General features: G+C 47.8%; 1 protein-coding gene across 12 annotated transcripts in view; it reads left to right on the top strand.

Annotated features, from left to right (window-relative positions):
• Positions 1-23,517, top strand: part of Zcchc14 (zinc finger CCHC-type containing 14) — a 54,037-nt gene that overhangs the window by 20,768 nt on the left and 9,752 nt on the right. For all 12 annotated transcript variants that reach the window (XR_013051358.1, XR_006072270.2, XR_013051359.1 and 9 more), the window contains 4 exons: positions 754-877; positions 13,129-13,202; positions 21,578-21,649; positions 23,117-23,226. Coding sequence is in view for 8 of the 12 variants with exons in the window: in XM_076572224.1 (XP_076428339.1) it covers positions 754-877; positions 13,129-13,202; positions 21,578-21,649; positions 23,117-23,226 (380 nt within the window). In the remaining 4 variants the exon portion in view is untranslated. The remainder of the gene's footprint in view (positions 1-753; positions 878-13,128; positions 13,203-21,577; positions 21,650-23,116; positions 23,227-23,517) is intronic.

Here is a 23,517-nt window from a genome sequence, read left to right as displayed (position 1 = left end):
ACAGCTGTATCACCAAGGCCCACCCCAGCCGGGTGACAGCTACAGCGCTGGGAACCAGGAGCGCACTGCACACCTGCAGGCAGCTCACCAGGTTGGAGAGTGCCCATTCCAGATGCCTCAGTGGTCTAAACCTCTTGCAGGCGGCTCGGGCTGGTTTCTACTTCTTCCAGGCAGCTGTTGAGCTGTCCTGGTCCCAGAGTCTTCTTGTTCCCCTTTGAGAGTTAACTTGGCAGCTCAGCTGGTGTTGCCCACTGCCTTCCATCTGAATGGACTCTCAGCTCTTATTGTTCATTCTGGCAGGGAGGGGCCTACTCAGTCTGGTCAGTTTCAGGCACTTCCGGAAGCTATCTTGAGTTGTTTACCTTCCTGCTCAAGGAGCTTCCCTTCAGGGTGGAATGTTTCAATCTTGGAGGAAGGTGTTACACAACAATCCCTAGAAGAGGAATTGGCGAGGGAGTCTGTTGGGTGTTGTTGGAATTGTTACCTGGCCAGATGTGCTGTGCCCTGTTTTTCTGTGGCTTCCAGAGCTCTGTGGAATTTGTTATAGGAAAGCATTTAATTTAAAAATGTAAAAACAGGGTTTTGCCTCAGATGAAGGCATATGATGCATGCCACCATGGCTAACTAAGACTACTGTTCTGTCTGATGTTGTGTTGTGGTAGGAAAACTCAAAGCCACGTTTGTGTGTATTAACTTTCAACAAGAGACACTCATGTAGAAAAAAAGTAAGAGAATGATATTCTGTCTCCTCAGATGGCGCCCAGAACCGAGACCCCTGTCAGCAGCATCAGCAACAGTCTGGAGAATGCATTGCATACATCAGCACATTCCACGGAGGAGTCCCTGCCCAAGAGGCCTTTGGGAAAACATGGCAAAGGTGGGTGAGTTATGCTGGACATTAGTGGGAGATTCCAGGTGCAGGGAGAAGGCATCCACAGTACAGAGCTGTGGACTGTTGGGACATAGTGTCATTATTGAAAGGAAAAGTATCAGCTCAGGACCCCAAGACCGTTTTCTCAGCACAGAGGAGATTTATTTGCTCCAGAGGGACAGAGGACAGGGAATAAAAGACAAAGACAGGAGATAAAGGATGAAAGAGAAGGGGAAGGGAAGAAGGAAGAGGGGGTAGGGGTATTTGTCCTGGAGGGGACAAAGGACTGCCTCTGGACAGAGAGGAGACAGATGTGGCATATAGGAAAATGGTGGTTTATAAAGGGCCAAGGGGAAACCTTGTGTTTAATTTTAATTGGGCATGTTAATTAGGTGAGCCAAAGGGACTTTTGATTGCTGGACTTCAATACTTTGACAGCTGGACCTTGGTAGTCAGCCTCAGGAGGAAGAAGTGGCCAAATAAGGGAATGGACTTTGGTGGCTAGCTTTAGGGATGCAATCTAATGATTTTTAGCAAGGCAGAGGGAATCAGGGAGAAAGACAAGGCCTGACGGAGCCAATGTTTGCCACACTCAAGCTGACCAGAGTCCCTTCAATCAGGCATGGTCAGAGGGGGCTGTTGTGTTTCTGATTCTCCCAAGGAACTCACCACCAAATTTCAGCAATATAAACACCAAATGCTAGCTGGGCAGTGGTGGTGCATGCCTTTAATCCCAGCACTTGGAAGGCAGAGCCAGACGGATCTCTGAGTTCGAGGCCAGCCTGGGCTACAGTGTGAGTTCCGGGAAAGCCTCCAAAGCTCCACAGAGAAAACTTGTCTCAAAAAAAAACAAAAACAAAGAACATCAAATACTGGTGTTTATTAAGGGAGAAAAAAGGAAGGTTTAGTTATCCTCTGCTACTCACACCAGAACAAAGCCTAGAATCTAAAGCAGCTGGGCTGTAGAACACTTCTTTCCCAACTAAATGGGCTCCTGAGACTTACTCCATGCTGATGTGGTGACAGGTACTCCTGTCTTCACCCCCTCAGTGCCACCGGCCTCAGTGAAGTTCCACACTGCTCGTGCCACTGAACAAGTGCAACTTTTAAAAATATAATTGGAGTGTGGGTTTGCTCAGTATGGATCTGTAGCTGATGAAACCTCTCACCATAGACCCTGGGCCTCCTGATTTCCTGCTAGATTGATTCAGGAAGCACCCGGGCAGGCACAAAGTGATTATTTGAAATGGGATGAGGTTATTGGTGGGACCAGGTCTTAGCAGAGTTAGGCAGGGATGTCTGTCCTGGCTGCTCATGTGCCTTGAGGCTCCTGGGAGGCTGCCTATCCCCACTAATGACTTGCTCTGCTTCGCTACTCACAGTTGTGTCTGTGCCTTCTGCACCTTGAGCTGGTCCCTCTGCCCTTCTCTGTCTCCTGTGTCCCAAGCGTCAGCTTTTTCTCTCTCAGGTGCATTCCATGCTGTTGCTTTAAAGGCCTACGCTTACTCTACGTGGAGTGCTGTCTGCTCTGCTAGGTTGCAGCTCTAGGTGGTCTGCTTCTTTGCCACTGTGCCACATCTGTGTCTTAAGACCATGGCACAGTGGAGAGCAGTGGGTGACGACAATCCTGGGAGACCTGTTCTCCACCTGGCCTTAGCTACAAGGTCACAGTGCATATGATGCAGGAGACTGTGTTCCTCTGTTGACTGTCCCACCAGGTTGGAGTTGGCACCTGGAGAGCAAGGCTGCCTACTGGAGAAAGTCAGCTGAGAGCAGGGCCTCTTGTGAGGGCCAATTCCTTTCTGTAGCACCCTCCAGACCAAGCAGGGCATCCACCTTGTGCCATAGTGCTTTTTCTTGAGACATAACCAAGACCCTGGGTTGTGGGGTATAATTTCAATTTCTTTTTTCTTTTTCTTTTTCTTTTTTTTTTTTTTTAAGATTTATGTTTTATGTGTGTGGGTATTTTGCCTGCATGTATGTCTATGCCATGTCTGTGTAGTGTTTCTGGAGGCCAGATGAAGGAATCAGTTCCCTGGAACTGGAGTTGGAGACAGTTGAGAGGTGAGCATGGGTGCTAGGAACTGAACCCAGGTCTTCTGGAAGAGCAGCCAGTGCTCTAACCACTGAGAAACCTCTCTAGCCTCTGGGTAAAATTGAAAAACATGGCTGTTGTCTGCTGTTCTCTGATTGTGTGCTTTAGTGCCGAGGAGGATGAAGGCTGAGCAGCTATGGCCCTGGCTGTGGTGGAGCATGCCAGGAAGACTGTCCTGTAAGACCATGCTGCCCACTTTTAGCCAGTCCAGCATCCCACCACTCATCACCAGCCAACACCAGGAGTTTCTTCTGTCCAGCATAGGCAGGCAAGCTAGCTGAATTTTCAGTACCTTTCTCATGATCCCTTCCTCTGTGCCGGACATTGGTCTGTGGTCACTGTAGTCTGAAGTTCTATTCAATTTTCTCTGTTGCCTTAGAAGTCTTACAGCAGTACGATGGAGCTTACAGAGTGATCAGGCTTTGGGCAGCATTCCTAAAGCATCTGTACTCCTTCTCTCTCACAGAGCTCTCAGTGACCCTGGGGTCATGGAACTGAATCCCTATTCCCAGGAGTATACACCCCACTTTGCAGATGAGATTGAAGTCTTGGTGAGCTCCTGAGGCACAAACCTGTGTGGTGGGGATGAAGAGAGTGTTAGGAGAGTGAAGGTGTTAGTGGCAAAGTGCACTCTGTCCTGGTGCCGTTTTTACCTTGCTGTGTAGGAGCAGAGGTCTTAGTTTGGTGCGGGAAGTCCACAAGCCTGGTGAATGGTTGTCCTCCCTTCTTCCCTGCCATGGTTGGGGACCATTGTACAAAAGATAACTTGTCTCAGGTCCCAGTCCCTGTGCCAGTTGTTACTGGTGCCAAAGGGTCAGGAGGTATAAGAGGAAACAACCCAGTGATGCTCGGTGCTTGTGGTTTGTGCCCTCACCAATAGAATTGGAGTCTGTCTCTGGCAAAACAGTGAAGGAGGGCTGGTTCTGTCACCTTGATTAAACTGCAGACACGAAATATCTCTGAACTAAGGTTCTTTGCACTCTTAAAAATGATAGACTTGAAAGAATTTATGTCTGTAGCAACTTTACAACATCAGACAAAGTGGAATATTTCAGCCTGAGCAGTGTTTTAGTTCTGTGCTACTGAGGCTTATGGCTTTGTTGCATAATGTTATCATGATGAAGAGCAGCTTATAAAGACTATGAGCCTGGCAGTAATGGTGCACAACTTTAGTCCCAGCACTTGGGAGGCAGAGGGAGGTGGGTCTCTGTGAGTTTGAGGCCAACCTGGTCTACAACGAGAGTTTCAAGGCATCCAGGGCTACACAGAGAAACCATGTCTCGGGGGAAGTGGGGAGAGCCTGAACCTCAAAACCCTTGGGCTTTTCTTATTTATTTTTTTGTTTTCCGTGACAGGGTTTCTCTGTGTAGCCCTGGCTGACCTGGAACTCTTGTTGTAGACCAGGCTGGCCTCGAACTCACAGAGATCCACCTGCCTTTGCCTCCTGAGTGCTGGGATTAAAGGCGTGCACCTCCATGCCCAGATCATTCTTGGACTTTTAATAAAAAAGAAACTCAAAATCCGTGCATGAATTTTTTTTTTTTTTTTTTTTTGTTGTTGTTGTTGTTGTTTTGTTTTTTCGAGACAGGCTTTCTCTGTGTAGCTTTGCGCCTTTCCTGGAAATCACTTGGTAGCCCAGGCTGGCCTCGAACTCACAGAGATCTGCCTGGCTCTGCCTCCCGAGTGCTGGGATTAAAGGCGTGCACCACCACCGCCTGGCTCCGTGCATGAATTTTAACAAGACAGTAATTGAAGATAAAAACTAACTCCTGAAACCACAGCAGTGTATTATTACCTCTCCTGAGATTCATGTGGATCATAGTGTAGCAACAATAAGAAGCCTTAGTGCATGGGACATTCCTGGTTCTGCATTTGGGCCTCATTGTGAGGACAGACAGCAGAGTTCAGAGTTTTGAAATGAGTGTCCACTCCCCCGGAACACACAGTTTTATTTTACTGTACTTATTGTATTTTGTGGTTTTAATTTATTATTGTCATTGTTACTATTTTGCAGTGCTGGAAATCAACCCCCGGGCCTTGCACAAATTGCGTTAGGACAGCATTAGGTCATGCTGTCCCCATTTCTAAGCAGTCTATCACAGCCTTCCTCAGCAGTTCTCCTTTGAACCACAGGACATATAAAACTATCCAAGTGACTGCTTCCTCACTTTCCCTAAAGAAAATGAGGCTGGGATTTGGGAGTGAGGGACATTCCTCTCACAGAGTTTCTATAGGCAGTGGGTGAGTCGGAGGAAGTGTAGTGTGTACCTTTCACTTTTCAGACTCTACTTTGAGCTAATGTCTTGATAAAATGTAAGGATCTGGGCTAGAGAGATAGCTCAGCAGCTTAGAGCACAGGCTGTTCTTTAGGAGGACCCAGGCTTGGTTCCAAATGATGACTCAAAGCATCCTAACTCCAATTCCAGGGAATCCATTGCTCTCTTCTAACCACTTTGGGCATCAGGCACACATGTGGTACACATCCATACATGCAGGCAAAACATTCATGCACATAAAATTAAGTCTTTTTTTTTTTTTTGGTTTTTCGAGACAGGGTTTCTCTGTGTAGCTTTGTGCCTTTCCTGGAACTCGCTTGGTAGCCCAGGCTGGCCTCGAACTCACAGAGATCTGCCTGGCTCTGCCTCCCGAGTGCTAGGATTAAAGGCGTGCGCCACCACTGCCCAGCTAAATTAAGTAAATCTTTAAAACAGTTTTTATTTATATTTTATGTATGAGTGCTCTGCATGTATACCTGCAGGCTAGAAGAGGGCAGAATAGCCTATTATAGATGGTTGTGAGCCACCATGTGGCTGCTGGGAATTGAACACAGGACCTCTGAAAGAGCAGCCAGTGCTCTTAACCTCTAAGCCATCTCTCCAGCCCAAATTAAGTAAATTTTAAAAAGCAAAAAAAATCTAAGAATCTTGAAACTGTGTATGTGTACATACTCTTTAGAGTCAATACTGAACTTGCAGATGTCCCTTGGTAGCAGTGTTTACACCTCTGGAAGTGGCAGGTGCTGTGAATGAGGGTATTTACAGTATTGGCATGGTTTCCACGTGTCCTGTGCAGAGGTGCCACATGTACCACAGCTTAGGTGTTGTGCTCCTTGTGCCCCCGTGATAGAACCTTAGAGTTTTTGCATATATTTTGAGACAGGGAGAGAAGGATAGTCTTTGAATGCTCTGTGTGTTTACCCCCTGCCTGCCCTTTTTCTTCCCGAAAGCTGGTGCTCCCAATTCATTTTGTGCAGCTCTGTGGATGAGGATTCTGCCCGTTTTCATTAGTCTGAAGATGTGGTTCCCTGTGACTTCATTCTTGCTGATCATGGAATGCTTGGCTGAGTTGGATTTGCTCTTTAGCTTTACCAGAGGCAGTCTGTCTGCCGGCCTCCTTTAATGAGAGTCTTCCTGCAGTGTGCGATTGGCTGTTTTTATGCCAGTGCCATTTTTCTCTGGTTGTTTTTATAGTTTTCTTCGGTTGGGATTCATTTGACTACAATGTCCCCACATGTGGTTTTTCTTAGAGCTCTTTTGCTTGTACCAAGTCTGGAGGATTTCCAGCTGTTATGGACTCATTCCCCCTCCTCCTCCTTTCCAGCTGGCACTCCAGAGGCTGTGTGTGCTGTGCCCTCACCATGTCAAGTCCTGTAAGCCATGTATACCATTTCCACCCTCACTCCCTCCTCTTTAGACAAGACACTTTTCTTTGCTCTGTAAATTCAGTCCCTCTTTTTATTCCCAGCCTGTTGTCCACTGGATGTTCTTATATCAGATAATGTGTGTCTTTTATTGTGGTGGTTTTTGCATTGCTTTGTTGTGGTGGTGGGATCTCACATAGCCCAGGCTGGCTTCAAACTCAGCTGCATAGCTGATGAGGGCCCTGGACTTGTAATGCCCCTGTCCCTACCTCCCTAATGCTGGGATTCAGGTTTGGCTCCCACACCCAGCACATTGATTGTACTGGTACCGATGGTAATTAGCGGCACATAAATGGTTTGTTTTCTCCATTGAGCACAGAGTTAAAAGGTAGGAAAGCAGGTTTTCAAAGAAGACTCTATTAGCAGTGACAGTAAGATAGAAAGCAGATACCTCAGTAACGAGGGCTGGAACCCGGGACTGCAGCAGAGCCACTGTACAAAACTTGGGGCTGCTCTTAGTGCTCTTGGTCTCACTAATAGAATAATTTAAGAAGGGACACAAATGGAAGCTTGAAGACAGTTTTCTAAAACCTCAAAGGAAAACCTGAGGCAGGCAAGCTGTAAATCTCACAGCTCCCTGGAGGACAGTAGAGGCGATAAGCTAGTGTGGAGGGCAACTCCATAGCAGCGTGAGCCACACAGAGGGCACTTTAGGAAAAGAGCACGGAAGCCTAAAGCTTAGTTAGGATTGAAGCCATAGTCAGGCCTTGGCCATCTGAAAGAAAAAGAAGTAATTACACCTTTCTAAGTCAGGACCCAGGAAGGGGAGCAGACCCAGCCAAACCTACCCCTACTCTAACGGGTAGGAATTCTGGGAAGGAAAAATATCTTACAGTGAACCCGAATTTCTAGAGATGGTCCCAGTCTTTCTTTTCCTTTCTTTGTTTTTTTTTTTTCTTTTTGTTGCTATTTGTTTGTTTGTTTGTCTTGCTTTTCAAGACCAGATTTCTCTGTGCATTCCTCACTGTCCTGGAACTCACTCTATAGACCAGGCTGGCCTTGAACTCAGAGATCTGCCTGCCTCTGTCTGCTGAGTGCTGGGATTAAAGGTGTGTGCTACCACCACCTGGCTAGTCCCAGTTCTTGCTTTTGTTTTTATTTATGAGTGTTTGCTAGCATGAATATATGTATACCATGTGGTGTCTGGTGTCCACAGAGATTCTAAGAGGGCATCAGATCCCCTCTGGAAATGAAGTTACAGACCGTTGTGAGTTGCCATATGGGTGCTAGGAACTGAACCCAGGTTCTGTGAAAGAGGAGCAAGTATTCATAACTGTAGAGCCATCTCTCCAGCCCCCTTAGTTACTTTATGTTGCTATAGTAAAACACAATGACCAAGGCAACTCATAGAAGGAAGAGTTTATTTTGACATAAGGTTCCAAAGAGTTAGAGTTCATAATGTTAGGTCAGCAGCGTGGTGGTGTAGCAGTGTGCCAAAAGCTCACAGTTTTGAACCACAAGCACAAAGCATAGACAGAAAACTGGAAATGGCACAGTCTTTTAAACTCTTAAAGCCCACTGGATGGTGATGGCACACACCTTTAATCCCAGCACTTGGGAGGCAGAGGCTGCTGGATGTCTATGAGTTTGAGGCCAGCCTGCTCTACAGAGCAAGTTCCGGGATAGCCAGGGCTACAAAGAGAAGCTCTGTCTCGAAAAACCAAACAAAAACACAAAAACAAACCAAAACAAAAAATCCACTTAAAGTTCACCTCCAGTGACATACTTCTTCCAACAAGGCTACACATTCTAAACCTCCCCAAATAATGCTATCAACTGGGGACCAAATGTTCAAGTACCCCAGACAGTGGAGGGCATTCTTATTCAAACCACCACTTAGGACCAGAGTTTGAATCCCAGCACATACATGTTGGTTCAAAACCATGTGTAACTCTAGTCCCGGGAGATTCTGTGCCGCCTCTGACCTCCACAGGCACCAGGCACACATGGTGTACATACATATGTACACACATATATACAGGCAAAACATTCATACACATAAAATTAAAAATCTGGAAAAAAAATCAAGAAAAAGGAAATGTCAGACAACTTGTCTTTTACATCCGCATCATTCTGGGCTCTCTTGCCTCCATCCCTGCCTCTCTGTTTTTATCCTCCAAGAGAGGACCATTGTCCTAGCTCACAGCCCAGCAGCATCTCAAGCCCCAGTGCTGTCTGTATTGGTCTGCTGGGCTATAGACTCCTGAAGCTGGGCTAGGATTTCTCTGCCGAGGTGAGTACATGCAGCTTATAGGGACCTGGTAACTGCCAACGCTGTGAGCACCAAGCTTCATACCAGCAGGCCATCTGAACGGAGCTGTAAGCTGACCAGAACCTGTAGGAGAGCTCAGAATTCCTTCACATGCCATCATAGTTACGGCCTATGTTCCTCTCTCTTTCCCCTGGCCCTGGTCTTGTCTCGCCTGACATTACCCCCACAGTGCTTGAGAACAGCTGCAGTGTCCTGCCCCTGGACCCTGACATGCACCAGCTGTGGCTAGTCCACACTAATACTGAGTAAAATCCAAGTGACACAGTGTCAGCCGCTCTTCACATGATTCTCTTGAGTATCTGCTGTGAACTTCATTTTTGTAGATCAGACAGTTTAGTTCAGAGCAGGGCATAAGAACCTACACACTGCTAGAGTTCCAAAGTGTGGTGCAGTGTATCCCAAAAAGATACAGGAAAGGAACAGCATTGGAAGCCAGTGCTCAGACCTTACCAGTAATTGCAGGAGGTGTAGGTATCCTTTGGTCAGAAGTTGGTTAAGAATTAGACACTGCACAGAGCAGAGGGATGTGTGCATCTGTATGCCCTGCTTCAGCCTACAGGTACCAGTCCACCAGCCAGCTCACTGCCATCCTGACTCAATGAACGATGACCTGGAGGTGGGGTCCATATGTTCACCTTGACTGACTTGAGATATTGCATTTGCTCTGTGTAAGTTTTACCCCAAAGTGTTAAGACGTTCTGTGGGGTGAAAGCCAGGTTGTGTATTATGCAGGAGACAAAAATGGCTTCCTTGATTGCAATTGTAATTCCTAAGTATTTATGTAGCTTGATTTCTGAACAGCATCACTAAGCATGGAAAAACCCTTGGAAATGCTTTTCTGTGTCTGTCATTATTTAATTAGGTTTATTTCGAAGCTGAGCATCAAAACAGGCTATACTTGGGCTAGAGAACTGGCTCAGCAGTTAAGAGTACTGGCTGCTCTTCCAGGGACCCGGGTCTGATTCACACCTGTCTGTAATACTAGTTCCAAGGGATCCAATGCCCTCACACAGACACACATGTAGACAAAACATCAATGCATGTAAAAATTAAAAAAAAAAAATTCAAAACAGGCTACACAAACCACTGTCCCACAGCCTTCTCAGTTGGTGAGCCTAGTTTTGATCATGGGCAGCATGTTTTCCAGGATTGGTATGATCCCTGGGCCTGCACCCAGCACCTGTTTTTGATAATAAGGTATTAGAAGAATTCTTTGAGGAACTACTGACTGTCTGGTGCCCTGTTAAAACCTACTGTCTGCCATTCTTGTAGCAGCAATGGCCGTCAGTAAAGGAAGATAGCACACAGTCACAGCCAGGAAAAGTCAGTTCACCCTCCCAGCACTCATACATGTAGACCAAAAAGAAACAAATAGAGGAAATAAAGTTCTCCAGGGTAGCCAGGCCTAGGTAGAAAGACTCTGCCTCAAAATAAATAAATAGAAAGAAATAAATATTTTTTAAAAAAAATTAAAAGAGGGAAAGAAAGGTTGAAAAAGGCGTTCCCTGTTGCCCATGAAGCTTCCAAGGTATCAGCTGCCCTGCACTGTAGCCCTGGGAGCTGTTCAGACCGGTGGGCAGGATTCTGGCAAGATCTGCCCTAAAGGCAACTGCAAAGCTGCGGCGCCCATTGTGTTTGAATGTCTCCGGCTCTCTTGGCTAAAGGAGGAGGATGGCAGACCCACTCGCTGCTCCAGCCAGCTGCAGTATAAGGTGCCATTGGTGTAAGAGTCATAATTCTCAGTCCTGAAAACCCAGCGGTTTCCTGGGAGTTGAGACTTTCCCAGTTCATGGTGCTGCTTGGAGGAGATGTCTGGCCTCTGGCATCCCACACACCCTTCAGCTTTGTTCAGTTGTGTGAATTTTGTTTTGCCTTTGTGATAGTGGGGCTGGAACTCTGGAACTCAGACCCATATACATACGAGGCATGTGCTGTACCACAGAGCCAATCCAGTTCCTATAATCATGGCCTCTAGTGACTCCAGAGTTGGAGAGTAAACTGAAACATGGTATTTTAAAACATTTTTTATTACATTTATTTGTTTATTTACTTATGTTTATTGTGTGTGCTGTGACATGGCACATCTGTGGAAGTCAAAGGACTTGCACGAGTTAGTTCTCGTCTTCCATCACTTGGGTCCTGGGGATTGAATCAGGCCATTGGGCTTGGTGGCAGGCCCCCTTACTTGCTAAGTCCCTGCCCTGCCCTGGCATTAGGAGCTTGGAAGAAGAGCCCACAGTTAGTTGGGTGCCGAGGCTAGCAGCAGTAAGGCAATGAGATCAGTACTAAGGTTTAAAACATAGCATAGGCAGTGGGCTGGCTGTGAGTACTTGGTCTGGTTCCAAAATGCTTTTATATGCAAACAGCTAAATGATATTCATCTGCTCTGCCCGTTTTCCTGTCCAGCTCTGAGTCATTTCCCTTGGTTCAAATGGGTTTTTTCCTTTTTCCTTTCTCATACACCCTGATGCTCTTTGGTCTGGGAACACTGGATACAGATTGATTCTCTTTGGGCAGGGCAGGCACTGGTCCTACAGTCTGTTGCTTAGAGAAGGAAGGCGTTTAGAATGGTGTCACTGAGTCTGTGCCGAGGGCTTGCTTCCTGCTGGCCTCTAGCTGAAGGAGTGGCTGATGGCAGGGGTGCTGTGATGGCCATCAGGATGTGGCACATCTCTTCTCCCAGGGGTTCCTGATCTGCTCCCATTTCTCCTGCAGCTGGCATTGCTAAGTGTAGTGGGTAAATGCTCTGCTGTGGTGTGGTGCAGCATCCAGACTGAGGCCCTAATGTAGTGTCTGTCTCTGCTCTTGAGTCCAGCTTCACCGTAGTAGGCGGACAGTAGCTGTCAGTGGTACTGGAGCAATTGTGTAGTCATGTGCTAAGAAAGCTGTTTATACAAATGGGAGGAAGTGCTTTGGTCTGTGTGCTAGTCCATCCACACAGCACTAACAAAAGACCCGTGAATACAGGAAATATCCGTTCTTCACCATCCAGAGGGGTGGCCCCACACATGTGTCTGTTCCATCCCTAGACCAGAGTTTAGTCCATTTTGATTCCATTTTACTACATTTAAACGAATAGCACAGTGAGTGGTGACTCCAGCATGGAGCACCACAGGTATAGGGACCTCCCAGTGCAGCCTCACAGAGCAGGTTGCCATTGCTGAGGGGTTTTTCTCCTCTAGATCTTTTGTCTATAAAATTTCTGGGCTGTCCCTCAACATCTCATAGAACTGGCATTCTGGAAGGCTCTGGCTTTGCTGACCAGAAGAGTGTACCTGCAGGGAGTGTAAAGCCTAGTGAGTATGTCACCATCTATCACTAGAGTTCAGGGTGAAGAAAGCTCTGCAGGGTGCGGCGGTGGCTTTCTGGAATCCTGGAAGCTCTACCAACATAGCAGTACTCCTCAGCTGTAGTCTCCCCCGGGTGCCCAATGCGATGGGTTATGTGACTCTCATCTCATGCCTGCGGAAAGGAACTGCCTGGAAAAAGCAGCTGAGTCCCTGGATGGGATCAATCAGCAACACTGTCATCTGGGGGAGGATGTGTGTGCCCGGATAGAGAGCTTGATTGTGAACACATGTTTGGGCTTGCCTGGAAACAGTGCTTATAGTTTAATGGTGCCGTTTCATTTCTGAGGAGAAAAGTTTAGAACAGGAAGTAGAGTGAAGCCTCAGAATTCCATGATGACAGCAACTCTCCTTTAGCATGGTCAGTCCCCAACCTCATAATCATGTCACACTGTCTGGGAACCACTGTGATTCCTCCCAGACCTTGCCATTCAGAGCTCCATTTTTGCCCTAGCAGCAAAGCTGAGCAATGGCATACAGGTCCATGGAAAAACCCTCAAAGAATGTAATAGGTTTCTTCTTGTGCAGACCATTCACCAAGGGAGACATGGTCATGAGCTTCCTAAAAAGTGGACCAAGTTTTCAACTGTCTTAAAGGACAGCATAAGTGCTCATAAATGTACTGTCCCACTCAAGCTCCTTACACTCCCTTTCTTGGGATTTGGTTGGTATCTGAGTATCACTTAGTATTCCAAGATGCCAATACCAGCTGAGGCTGATGCAGTTGCTACTCAGGTTTTGGTTCTAGCAGCCTTGTATAGAATAGCTACTTGTCACATGCCCAGCAATCATTTGTATCTGAAATTTTACTGCCTCCTTATAATTTTGTGTTTGTTTTTACAGTGAGTGTTGAAAAAATAGACCTGAAGGGATTATCACACACAAAAAATGACAGAAGTGTCGAGTGTTCCTTTGAGGTAAGATGCTGTTTTTTTCCCTTACCTTGGAGGTATTGAGGGGCACATTGGTCACAATTAACTACTTTCTGTACTGTAATAAAAGCTGTGCTTCTTGTAGAGCAATGGTGCTGAGTGAGATGAGCCTGGAGCCTGGCTGGGGCAGGTGTCTTTGGAGTGGGCTAGGGTATTGGAGGACAGCTACCTTCTCAAGAAGAAGCTAAGCTCTAAAGAACATCAATTCAGTCCTTGTCACTTGTAACTAGGACAGTGGCTGAACCTGTTTGTGGCCTTCCTCCCAGGTTGCATTCACACTGGGTCTAGAGAGAGTGAAGTCTAGGCTATGACACTGGTTACTCGAGGACAGTAAGTACCCTAGATGAGACATACATACATGCTGATGCATGGCTGTGGCCACTCGGTCTCTATAGGGGAATGTGCTCCTAACTGATGCACTGTGAAGAAAGGGCTGTCTTGTGGGAGAGAAGCCGGCCATAACAAAGGCTCAGACAGTCCAAAGTTCCTCTTATTCTCTATTGTGGTGTTCAGGGAGGCAGTCCCAGACCTTCATCAGACCTCGGTCCTGGCTGACCCAGCTTCTCCTGTGTGTGTACGCGGGATATACTTTTTGACCTTGTGGTCCAAGCTGGCAGCCAGGGCTCTAGTGCTCACTTGAAGTGGGCAGATGCAAACTAGAGAGGAGGAGCACGCTCAGAGCAGCTAGAAGAGCTTCCACTTACGTTTTGTTGAATTCAGACCAAGAATTCAGTTTCTTGGTCTCACTTATCTGCAAAGGAAACTGGGAAATGCATTGCTGGCTTGTATCAGGGTTTTGTTACCCACCTGGCCTGGCAGGTTAGATATTTCTTAGACTCTGTCTTCAGACATGGACAGATCATGAGAATCTGCCCTGGCAGTACTGGGAAGTCCACTCAGAAGAGACTCTTGTTTAGTACTGTGTGTGAGTCAGCGCTGTTTTTCTAGAGGTACTGTGTGTTGAGAATCCTTTGTACCACAGGTAGGGTCTTTTCTGAACACAAGGAGAACCTTGGTATATGTTCTGGAGGCTGTTGACTGGTAGGTAACCCTGTAGCACCGTGGACCCACCAAGCTCCCAATGCTCAAGGTAGTGCTCAAGCAGGTTTTACAGGACCCTGGACATGCTGTGGTAGCTAGCTATCCACCTGGAAGCCTGGTGTCTCATGGTGTTTGAGGATGTGTTCACAAGTCACTCCTGTCTGTCTGTCTGTGTTGCTCTAGTTTATCTGAGAGGGATGTTGTGTTTGTAGAGATGATGTGCAATGGCGCTATCCTGGGAGCCAGCTTTGCTTCTGCCAGTCTGTCACAGTGGGCTCGGATCCCCCTGGTTTGCTTCTGCCAGTCTGTCACAGTGGGCTCGGGTCCCCCTGGTCTTCAGTGCAGCTTCTGTGGGCTTTGGTGACATGGTTCCCAGAACTGCCTACAGCTTTTCCACATAGAGGTGGATGTTGGTAATACAGCAGCTGCCTGACCTCTTCTGGAAGGAGGAACTCCTACCAGAGAGGGGAAGAGTAGTTGTTGCTGTATGTTGAGGACAGAGCAGCCAAGGTTCAAGAGGTACAGTGTAGCTGTGCTGGAGCAGACTTGCTTGGTGCTCATCCAGTGACTCATCAGTGCCACAAGACCAGAGATGCTTTCTGCCCAGAGGGCTGAACTGGTAGGCTTCATAGGGAACAGGGCTCAATGAAGACAGGCTAGCTTGGAAGAGACACCTGCCCTAGACCTCTTTCACAGGTGTTAAGTCAGAAATGACCAGAGACCGGACTGGGAGGCAGAAGCTATAAAGCTTCCAGAAGAAAGCAGAGAAAAGCTGGGCAGTGGGTGGCACACAGCTCTAATCCCAGTACTGGGGAGGCAGAGGCAGGTGGACCTCTGAGTTTGAGGCCAGTCTGGTTTACAGAGTGAGTTTCAGGACAGCCAAGCCTACACAGAGAAACCCTGTCTCAAAAAATCAGAGGTGGGCGGGGGAGAGGGAGGAGGAGAAGGGAGAGAGAGGAGAGGGGGAGAGAGGAGGGGAGCAGAGGAGAGGAAAGGGAGAAGGGGGCGGGGGGGGGGGAGGAGAGGGGAAGCTTTGAGAAACAAACTGGCAAAAGGATTCACATCCCAGTGCTAAAGTGTGCTCTATAAAAGCTGCAGCTAATAGATAGGACTGCTATCCTCTGTAAAGCTGTTGTCTAGGGCTCTGAAGAGAATGGGTGAACTAGCCATAAGGCAGGAAGAGTTGATACCCAAAGTCTACAGAGAGCTCTCAGAGCTTACTAATAAGAACATGGGCTGGAGAGATGGCTCAGAGGTTAAGAACACTGACTGCTCTTCCAGAGGTCCTGAGTTCAGTTTCCGGCAACCACATGGTGGCTCACGACCATCTATAATGAGATCTGGTGCCCTCTTCTGGCCTGCAGGCACACATGCAGACAGAACACTGTATACATAATAAATAAATAAATCTTTTTTAAAAATGCAGTCAGATGGGCGATGGTGGTGCAGCCTTTAATCCCAGCACTTGGGAGATAGGCAGGCGATCTCTGGGAGTCTGAGGATAGGCCTGGTCTACAGACTGAGTAAAAAACAAACAAAGGAGAGGAGGGAGAAAGAAAGAAAGAGGGGAGGGAGGGAAGAGAGAGAGAGAGAGAGAGAGAGAGAGAGAGAGAGAGAGAGAGAGAGAGAGAATGAATGAATAAATTGGCAAAAGATTTGGACAGAGTACCAAGAAAAAGGCATGGCTGGTAGTGAGCATGTGTGGAAAGGTGTGCCAACAGCCTCATAGCTGGGGTACAGTGTTAAAGCACTATGGAAGAGCTCTTGCCTATGGGAAGGGCTCACGTGAGGAAGGCTAGCCATATTTGATTACTTGATTTGTTTTATTATTATTATTTTTTTTGGGGGGGAGGTTTCGAGACAGAGTTTCTCTGCGTAGCTTTGCGCCTTTCCTGGAGCTCACTTGGTAGCCCAGACTGGCCTCGAACTCACAGAGATCCGCCTGGCTCTGCCTCCCGAGTGCTGGGATTAAAGGCGTGCGCCACCACCGCCCGGCGATTACTTGATTTGTTAAGACTAGAATTCTGTGTGCTTCTGCTGCTGGGAGTGGGGAATGGCTTATGCATACTGGGCAAGTGACAACTTTGAAAAGGCAAAGGGACTCCTCAGTGCAGCCGTTGAATCCACGTCTGCTGTAGACCCTCATTTACTTGTGTGCTGCACAACTGCATTTGTGATGCTTCAGGCTGCAAGGTGAATGGTGTGAGTGTCTGCCCTAGGAACCCGGATCCCCAGGACTGTACTGTCCACAGGTAGAACACTGCTCAAGAGAGGGGCACAGAGAGGCACAGTGACTCAGACTCTCCTCAAACAGGTTTATGCTGTGCAAGCCAGTTCCATGAAATAGAATGGCATGCACAATCTAAAATATAATTCTATAAAGTGCAAACTACTCCATGGTGAGGGAGCATGTCAGAAAGCTCCCATAGAAAGAGTAAAAGTGTGCTGAGGGTCTAGGGGTGATGTGCTCAGCTGTCCTGAGTGGGAGATGTGTCACCGGTACCACAGCATCTGATCACACACTTGGGTGTGGCTCACCATCAACTAGAATCAAAGGTGAACATTTTTGTCTCACTTCTTGATAGAGTCTAAGGTTTTGCTGTGTCCCCCAGGCTGGCTTTGAGTATGCCGTTTTTGGCTTCAGCCTCCCAAGTGTGGCTTACCATACTTGGTATCAAAATCTTAAAATTTTGTTTGAGGACCAGCGTACTCCACAGACTAGTGGAGTAGAATAGAAAATGGTGAGAATAGTAAGTAAAAGCAATAGCTGCTTCACTGTGAGTTGAGCGCTGGACAGCTGAAGTGTCTGTTGGGCTCTGTGTGCTTAGGGAGAAGCCCAGAACTTCTGCCCATCCTTATCTTTTGTGGTTCTCTAGATTCCATTTGATGGCTGCCAGTGTATCGTAATTAGGATTTCTTTTTCTTTTTCTTTTTTCTTTTTTGTTTTTTGAGACATGGTTTTTCTGTGTAGCTTTGTACCTTTCCTGGAACTAGCTTTGTAGACCAGGCTGGCCTCGAACTCACAGAGATCCACCTGCCTCTGCCTCCCGAGTACTGGGATTAAAGGCGTGTGCTACCACTGCCAGGCTCGTAGTTAAGATTTCTATTGCTGTGATAAACACCACGACCAAAGAAAGCAACTTCTGAAGGAAAAGGTGAAAAGGTTTATTTCAGCTCATAGCTCTCAGGTCACACTCTAAGGGAAGTGAGGACAGGGACTCAAGACAGGTACCAGAGACAGGAACTGAAGCAGAGGCCATGAAAGAATATTGCTTACTGGCTGCTCCCCCTGGGTTGCTCAGCCTCCTTTCTTACAGGACCATCTACTCAGGGGTGACACCACCCAACAGTGTGCTGAGCCCTTCCCCATCAATCATTAACCAAGAAAATGCACTAGAGACTTGCCTACAGGCCAGTCTGCTGGAGTCACTTTCTCAGTTGAGGTTCGTTCTTCCCAAAATTACTCTAGCTTGTGTTGAGTTGACAGAAATGTAATGAGAACACAGTGTTTCCCAGCACGGAGTTAGTGGATGGAGGTACTCAAGAAGCACCTGCTGCAGACAGGTGTGAACCTTCCTGCTCTTTTCCAGAGAGTTAGTGTTGTTTTTGCTGCAACTGCACTTGCTAGGCCTGAGGAGACCCAGCCAGAGTTGCAGGAAGCAGATGGGGGAGTATGTCTGAAGAAAGTCAGCTAACAGGCTCTTCAGAAGCTTGCTCAGCTTGCTCCCTACACCCGATGGTGTACAGGAGGAACAGTGGAGGGGTGCCATTTCGGAAGCACAGTAGCTGAGACTTTGACTTGAGTTCCAGGACACCGCTGTACGCTGTACAGTGCACCCCTCAAAAGCCACCTGCAGTTACTGCTCTGTTGTGTCTTGTCTTAGAAAGCTTGTTTTCAGTTGAGAGCATTCTTTACTAGCCAGGCAAGGTGGTGCTGCCTGCACATGACTATAGGGTGGCCGGGCAACACAGGCCAGCCAACACTGAGCCTAGCCTCATGATTTTCTGACTCACTCAGGTCTGTTCTCTTAGAGTTGTGGTTTTGTTTTGTTTGTTTTGTTTTTAAGCAAGGTCTCTTTGTGTAGCCTAGGCAAGACTGGAATTTTTCATCCTATCTCAACATGGGGTTATAGGAATTGTCAAGAGTTTTGGAGTTAGATGTGTGAACCACGGCCCTTACTGAGTCATCTATTTTTAAGAGTGTTTCAGGATCTTAGCCAGGCGGCGGTGGCACACGCCTTTAATCCCAGGTGCGAGGCCAGCCTGGTCTACAGAGTGAGATCCAGGACAGGCACAAAAACCTTTTCTCGAAGAAAGAAAGAAAGAAAGAAAGAAAGAAAGAAAGAAAGAAGGGAGGGAGGGAGGGAGGGAGGGAGGGAGGGAGGGAGGGAGGGAGGGAGGGAGGGAGGGAGGGAGGGAGGGAGGGAGGGAGGGAGGGAGGGAGGAAGGAAGGAAGGAAGGAAGGAAGGAAGGAAGGAAGGAAGGAAGGAAGGAAGGAAGGAAGGAAGGAAGGAAAAAGAGTGTGGCAGGGTCTTAAGGACTAGCCAGGCAATACCATTTTGATGCTTCCTGTTGGAGGTGTCTCATCTTTGCCCCACCCCACCCCCTGGTGGTTGATAATGGGCTGGCCAAGTTTTTTTTTTTTTTTTTTTTTTTTTTTTTTTTTTTTTTACAGTTTCATTCATTTATTTAGTGTGCTTGTGGGTGTGAGTATGTGGGCATGCACTTGGCATGGCACTCCTGTGGAAGTTAGAGGACACCCTATAGAACCTGGCTTCCTCCATGTGGGTCCTGAAGCTTGAACCCAGGTCACCAGGCTTGGTAGCAAGCATGTCTACCTGGCATCTCTCTGGCCACTGCATATATTTTCAGCTAGCACTAGGAGAAGGATGTCAGGGTCTTTCTATGTAGTCTTGACTATCTATGTAGACCAGACTGGTCTTGAACTCACAGAGACCCTCCTGCCTCTGCCTCCTGAGTGCTAGGGTTTAAGGAGTATGCCATCATGCCTGGCCTAGCCATAGCTTTCCTGAGGGATATGGGAACATGCTTACCTGGTTTCACTCTGGCTGGATCTCTGGCAGCCTCAGTGTCTCCAGCCAAAGGTTTTAGACTTCTGGAAGAGTCTTGGTGTCACCTGCCTCATCCATCTTAGAGGATTCAGTCTCCCCTGGAATCATGTCTCTGCTCAGCTTCTCTGGTTTTTAGTGTGATGTTTGGAGGTTTCTTTGCTTTGGGCTCTCCTCCAGATCCTTCCCTGGGGCCTGAGCTGTCTGCTGTGCCAGACCATTGCTCGCCACCATTGCCTCAGCCAAGCTCTTCTTTCTGTTCTTGGCATCAAGTCCCCTGAGAATGTGGATTGCAGGCCTTCATCCTCCGTGCTGTTTTTCCTTAAGATGGCTGAGAGTTTGGGAAGAATATGGGATCTTACAAGGTACCTCGTAGGCTGGGTGGGGCCAGTCTGCCCAGCACCTGGCTGGTACAGAAGAAAGCACATGCCATTTTAGTGGCTCTAGACGAAGGTGCTGCATGTGAATAGGAAATGAGGCTGCATTTGGGGCTGCCCTGAGCCTGTGTGTTGCTCATTTCTTGTGTGATGAAAGATTCAAGTCAGCCCCAGTATGGCTCTGCAGCTCTTGGAGGAAGTAATTGGTGCAGTGTGCCTCAACTTTGTTGCAGTACCTGCTGATGGAGTGGGAAGGAATGGGTTCCTGGAGGAGGATGGCAGATGCCAGCTCTGATTGGATGCATTAGCATCTCCATGCCTTTGTGGTGGCCTGTCTTCCTCCAGTACCTTGTGTTGTGTGGAGAGTGAGTGAGGCCAGTGCAGCCTTGGACCCTGGCCAAAGCTAGGCAACTTGGAAGTGAACCAGATCCCTGAGACCAGGCTGTGAATCCTCCACTCTGTGTTCTGGCCTGTGAGGAACTCAGGAACACACACAAGGCAAGCCATGCCATGGCAGGGGTTAGACTATTCTTTTCAGCATGGCTGTCGTACTGTCCTTGTCTGACTGGGCTTTGTGCTTTCCTTGGGTCAGATGTGGGGAAAAAAGACTCCTGCTAGAAACAGATTGCCAGCTGTCTCTACTCAAGGCTCTGGGTGACTCAATCTTCAGTCTTCAATCTGGGATGTCAGGGTTGATGTGGCCCAAACTGAGGAACCCCAGCTTTGTGGGAGGGTTGGAAGCCAAGAAGCACTGAGGTATCTTTCTACAAAGTGCACACAAGTTGGGATGGAAGCCACACTCCTAGCAGCAGGTAGCTCAGAGACTGTAGTTGCCTCACCTGTTAAGTCATGGGGTCTTCTCTCCCATTTGCTGTGGCTTTGGGAGAGCTGCCACACACTGCTGATGGTGAAGTATGCAGATCCACGTACATCTCACAGATGAGAGGAACATGATTGAGCCCTCCCAGGTCAGGGCTGTCTCAGCTATGCAGGGAAGGGATTAGGGGCTTGGCATCTTGTACTCTTGCCTCCACACCATGGTAAATGTGATGTGTCTCTTTTGGGCAATGACTTCTGGGTTTTAGGCAAAATGTGTGTGTTTTGTATCTCTAAGTTGGCCTATTCTTCATGCCTCCTGTCTTTGCCTTTCTAAGTGGGTTCATGTCCTTTGCACATGTTGCCGCTACCCCCCCCCAAAAAAAAAAACCCACACATATACACCTGAAGAAGTAGCTGCATTCAGGCTGCATAGCACTGTTGTGAGCAGTAGGCTTGTTGTATTCAAGAAGGGATGACAGGAGAGCTCAGCCAGTGTCAGGAGCTTTATGAAGTCACAAGATGATGCCAGCCCAAGTGCCATGGGCTAAAGTAAGTATTAAGCCTACAGGCACGTGCAGCCTCTGCAGGCTCCAAGCCCTGCTCACCTCTCAGACGCTCTTGGCCTGGTGCAGCCCTCCTGTGGAGGACCTCTCCTGTTCCACGTTTGTCATCTGCCCGAGGGCCCAAGCTAGGCCTGGGCTCACGTTTTCACATAGCCACAGCAACTGTGTGACACAGACACCTGCTTCCAGAGGAAAAGGGTGATTTCTAGTGACTTGATGCTCTGTCCAGAATCACATGTACCATGCAGAGAAGGAAGCATGCCTGGTGCACATGGGTACTTAGATGGCAGAGATGCCCTAGGAGTGGCCCCCATGCTCTAGTGACTTGGTAGTACATGAATGGACTTGGATTATGTGACTTTTGTCTTCTTAGCAAGTCAGGAGTGTGAGTATACCATTCACCAGGCAGTAGTTACTAGCTGTGGGCCCTAGGCAGTTGGAATCTGAGTATGTGGTATCTGTTTGTTAAGACTTGTATATTTGTTTTTAAGGTCTTATGGTCTGATTCTTCAATAACATCAGTAACCAAGTCTTCCTCAGAAGTGACTGAATTTATTTCAAAGGTAAGGTGACCAAGGGCTCTTCAAGCAGTGAAAACTACATGGTGCAGTGGTACCAATGGCTTCTGTCTTTGACCTAGTCATGACAGTCAGCAGAGAGGTTCTGGGATCACAAGCATGAGCCACCCCACCTAATTTATCTCTTGACAGCATTGACAGTAGTCTCCCTGTCCCTGTATTTTCTCATGTTTTTGAAATTTTTATTTCAATTTTTTTTTCAAATTTTTATTATATAGTCATTATGTTTGGAAGGCTGCAGAATCTGAGGAAACAGTAGTCATGCCTATAGTGGATACTTGTCTCCTGCTAGGCCAGCAGTGAGGTCCTAGCAGGGTCAGTGTAGACAGGGGTGGCTGGCTCTGGACATGACTGTAACATCTTTGATGGGCTGATGCTTCCTGGGTCTTGAGCTGCCAGAGGTTTGCTTAACACTCGGCTTTCAGGTGTCCCAATACACTGGAGTGGCTCTTCCTGATGTATCCTCTCTCAAGGACAGGCTGCCAATGCCCATTACCTGGTGCTAGACTTATGGAAGGGTAAGAGGAGGATTCTCCGCTCTCCTGTCCTGGTCGTGATCCTAGACACAGGGCTGTTGTGCCTGGGTTTTGGAGGCTAGACTTTGTCATAACCTCAACCCCTTCCCCGTAGTAGATGACCTCTGCTTGTGTGTTAAATAGGGTCCTGCATCCATGGGGTTTTCATGAAAGTCCTTGCTCCAGGGCCAGAAGATGTTTGCTTTTCTCTTCCACCCAAAGTACTGTTGCCTAAGAAACTGGGGTCTTTTTTTATACACTGGGCCAGGAACATATCATGTTCCAGTTCCTCCCCTAAAGGCTAAGAACCTTTGCCTTAGAGACAAGGCCCTGGGAGTTTAGATCTGTTCCCAGGGAACTTGTGCCTGATAAGTCTAGCACCAGGTAATGGGCATTGGCAGCCTGTCCTTGAGAGAGGATACATCAGGAAGAGCCACTCCAGTGTATTGGGACACCTGAAAGCCGAGTGTTAAGCAAACCTCTGGCAGCTCAAGACCCAGGAAGCATCAGCCCATCAAAGATGTTACAGTCATGTCCAGAGCCAGCCACCCCTGTCTACACTGACCCTGCTAGGACCTCACTGCTGGCCTAGCATAAATGGCCCAGGGGGATATATCCATCTTATCCCATTTGTGCTGACCATAGTATGGTATCGAAGAGTCTTTGAATTTTCTTTGCAGTCCTGATCCCTGTTCAGCTTCTGGTCAGGAACTGGCCCTGTGGCTCAAACTATGTTAGACTCAGGGATAGTTAGGATGAGTAGATTGTGGGGTATCTCCTGCCTGTGGTGGGGTGTCTTACATGTGTATAGAACCTAAGCAGCTGAAAAGGTCCAAACTGTCCTACCTCAGATGTTCCGGAGGCCCCTTGTCAAGCCAAAGGCAAGGTGCTGGTGTGCTGTGGAGACGACCTTCTTCTGCCTTGTCGTTTCTTTCAGTTATCCCAGCTCTACCCTGAAGAGAACTTGGACAAACTCATTCCTTGCTTGGCTGGCCCAGATTCCTTCTATGTGGAGCGCAACCATGTGGATTTGGAAGCAGGTCTGAGGTAAGTAAGGCTCTTGGCTAGGTGGTGTGACTGCTCTGGTCTTTCCTTTATCTCCAGGACTATCTGTTAGAAGAGTTTGAAGGATATGGACAACCTTGGGGTGAGTTGAGGATGAGGTGAAGGAATCAAAAGCTTGTGCCGTGTGGGCTTTTGCTGTCCTTGTGAGATGATATGAGCAATCAGCTGTGTCGTGTGGTTAAAAGCCAAAGCTGTGGCTGGGTGGTGGTTGTGGTGTACACCTTTACTCCCAGCAAGCACTCAGGAGGCAGAGGCAGGCTGATCTCTGTGAGT

Source organism: Peromyscus maniculatus, chromosome 5, assembly GCF_049852395.1.
Source record: "Peromyscus maniculatus bairdii isolate BWxNUB_F1_BW_parent chromosome 5, HU_Pman_BW_mat_3.1, whole genome shotgun sequence".
Taxonomy (NCBI): Eukaryota; Metazoa; Chordata; class Mammalia; order Rodentia; family Cricetidae; genus Peromyscus; species Peromyscus maniculatus.
Note: the sequence above shows the minus strand (reverse complement) of the source record. Positions and strands in the feature narration are given on the sequence as shown.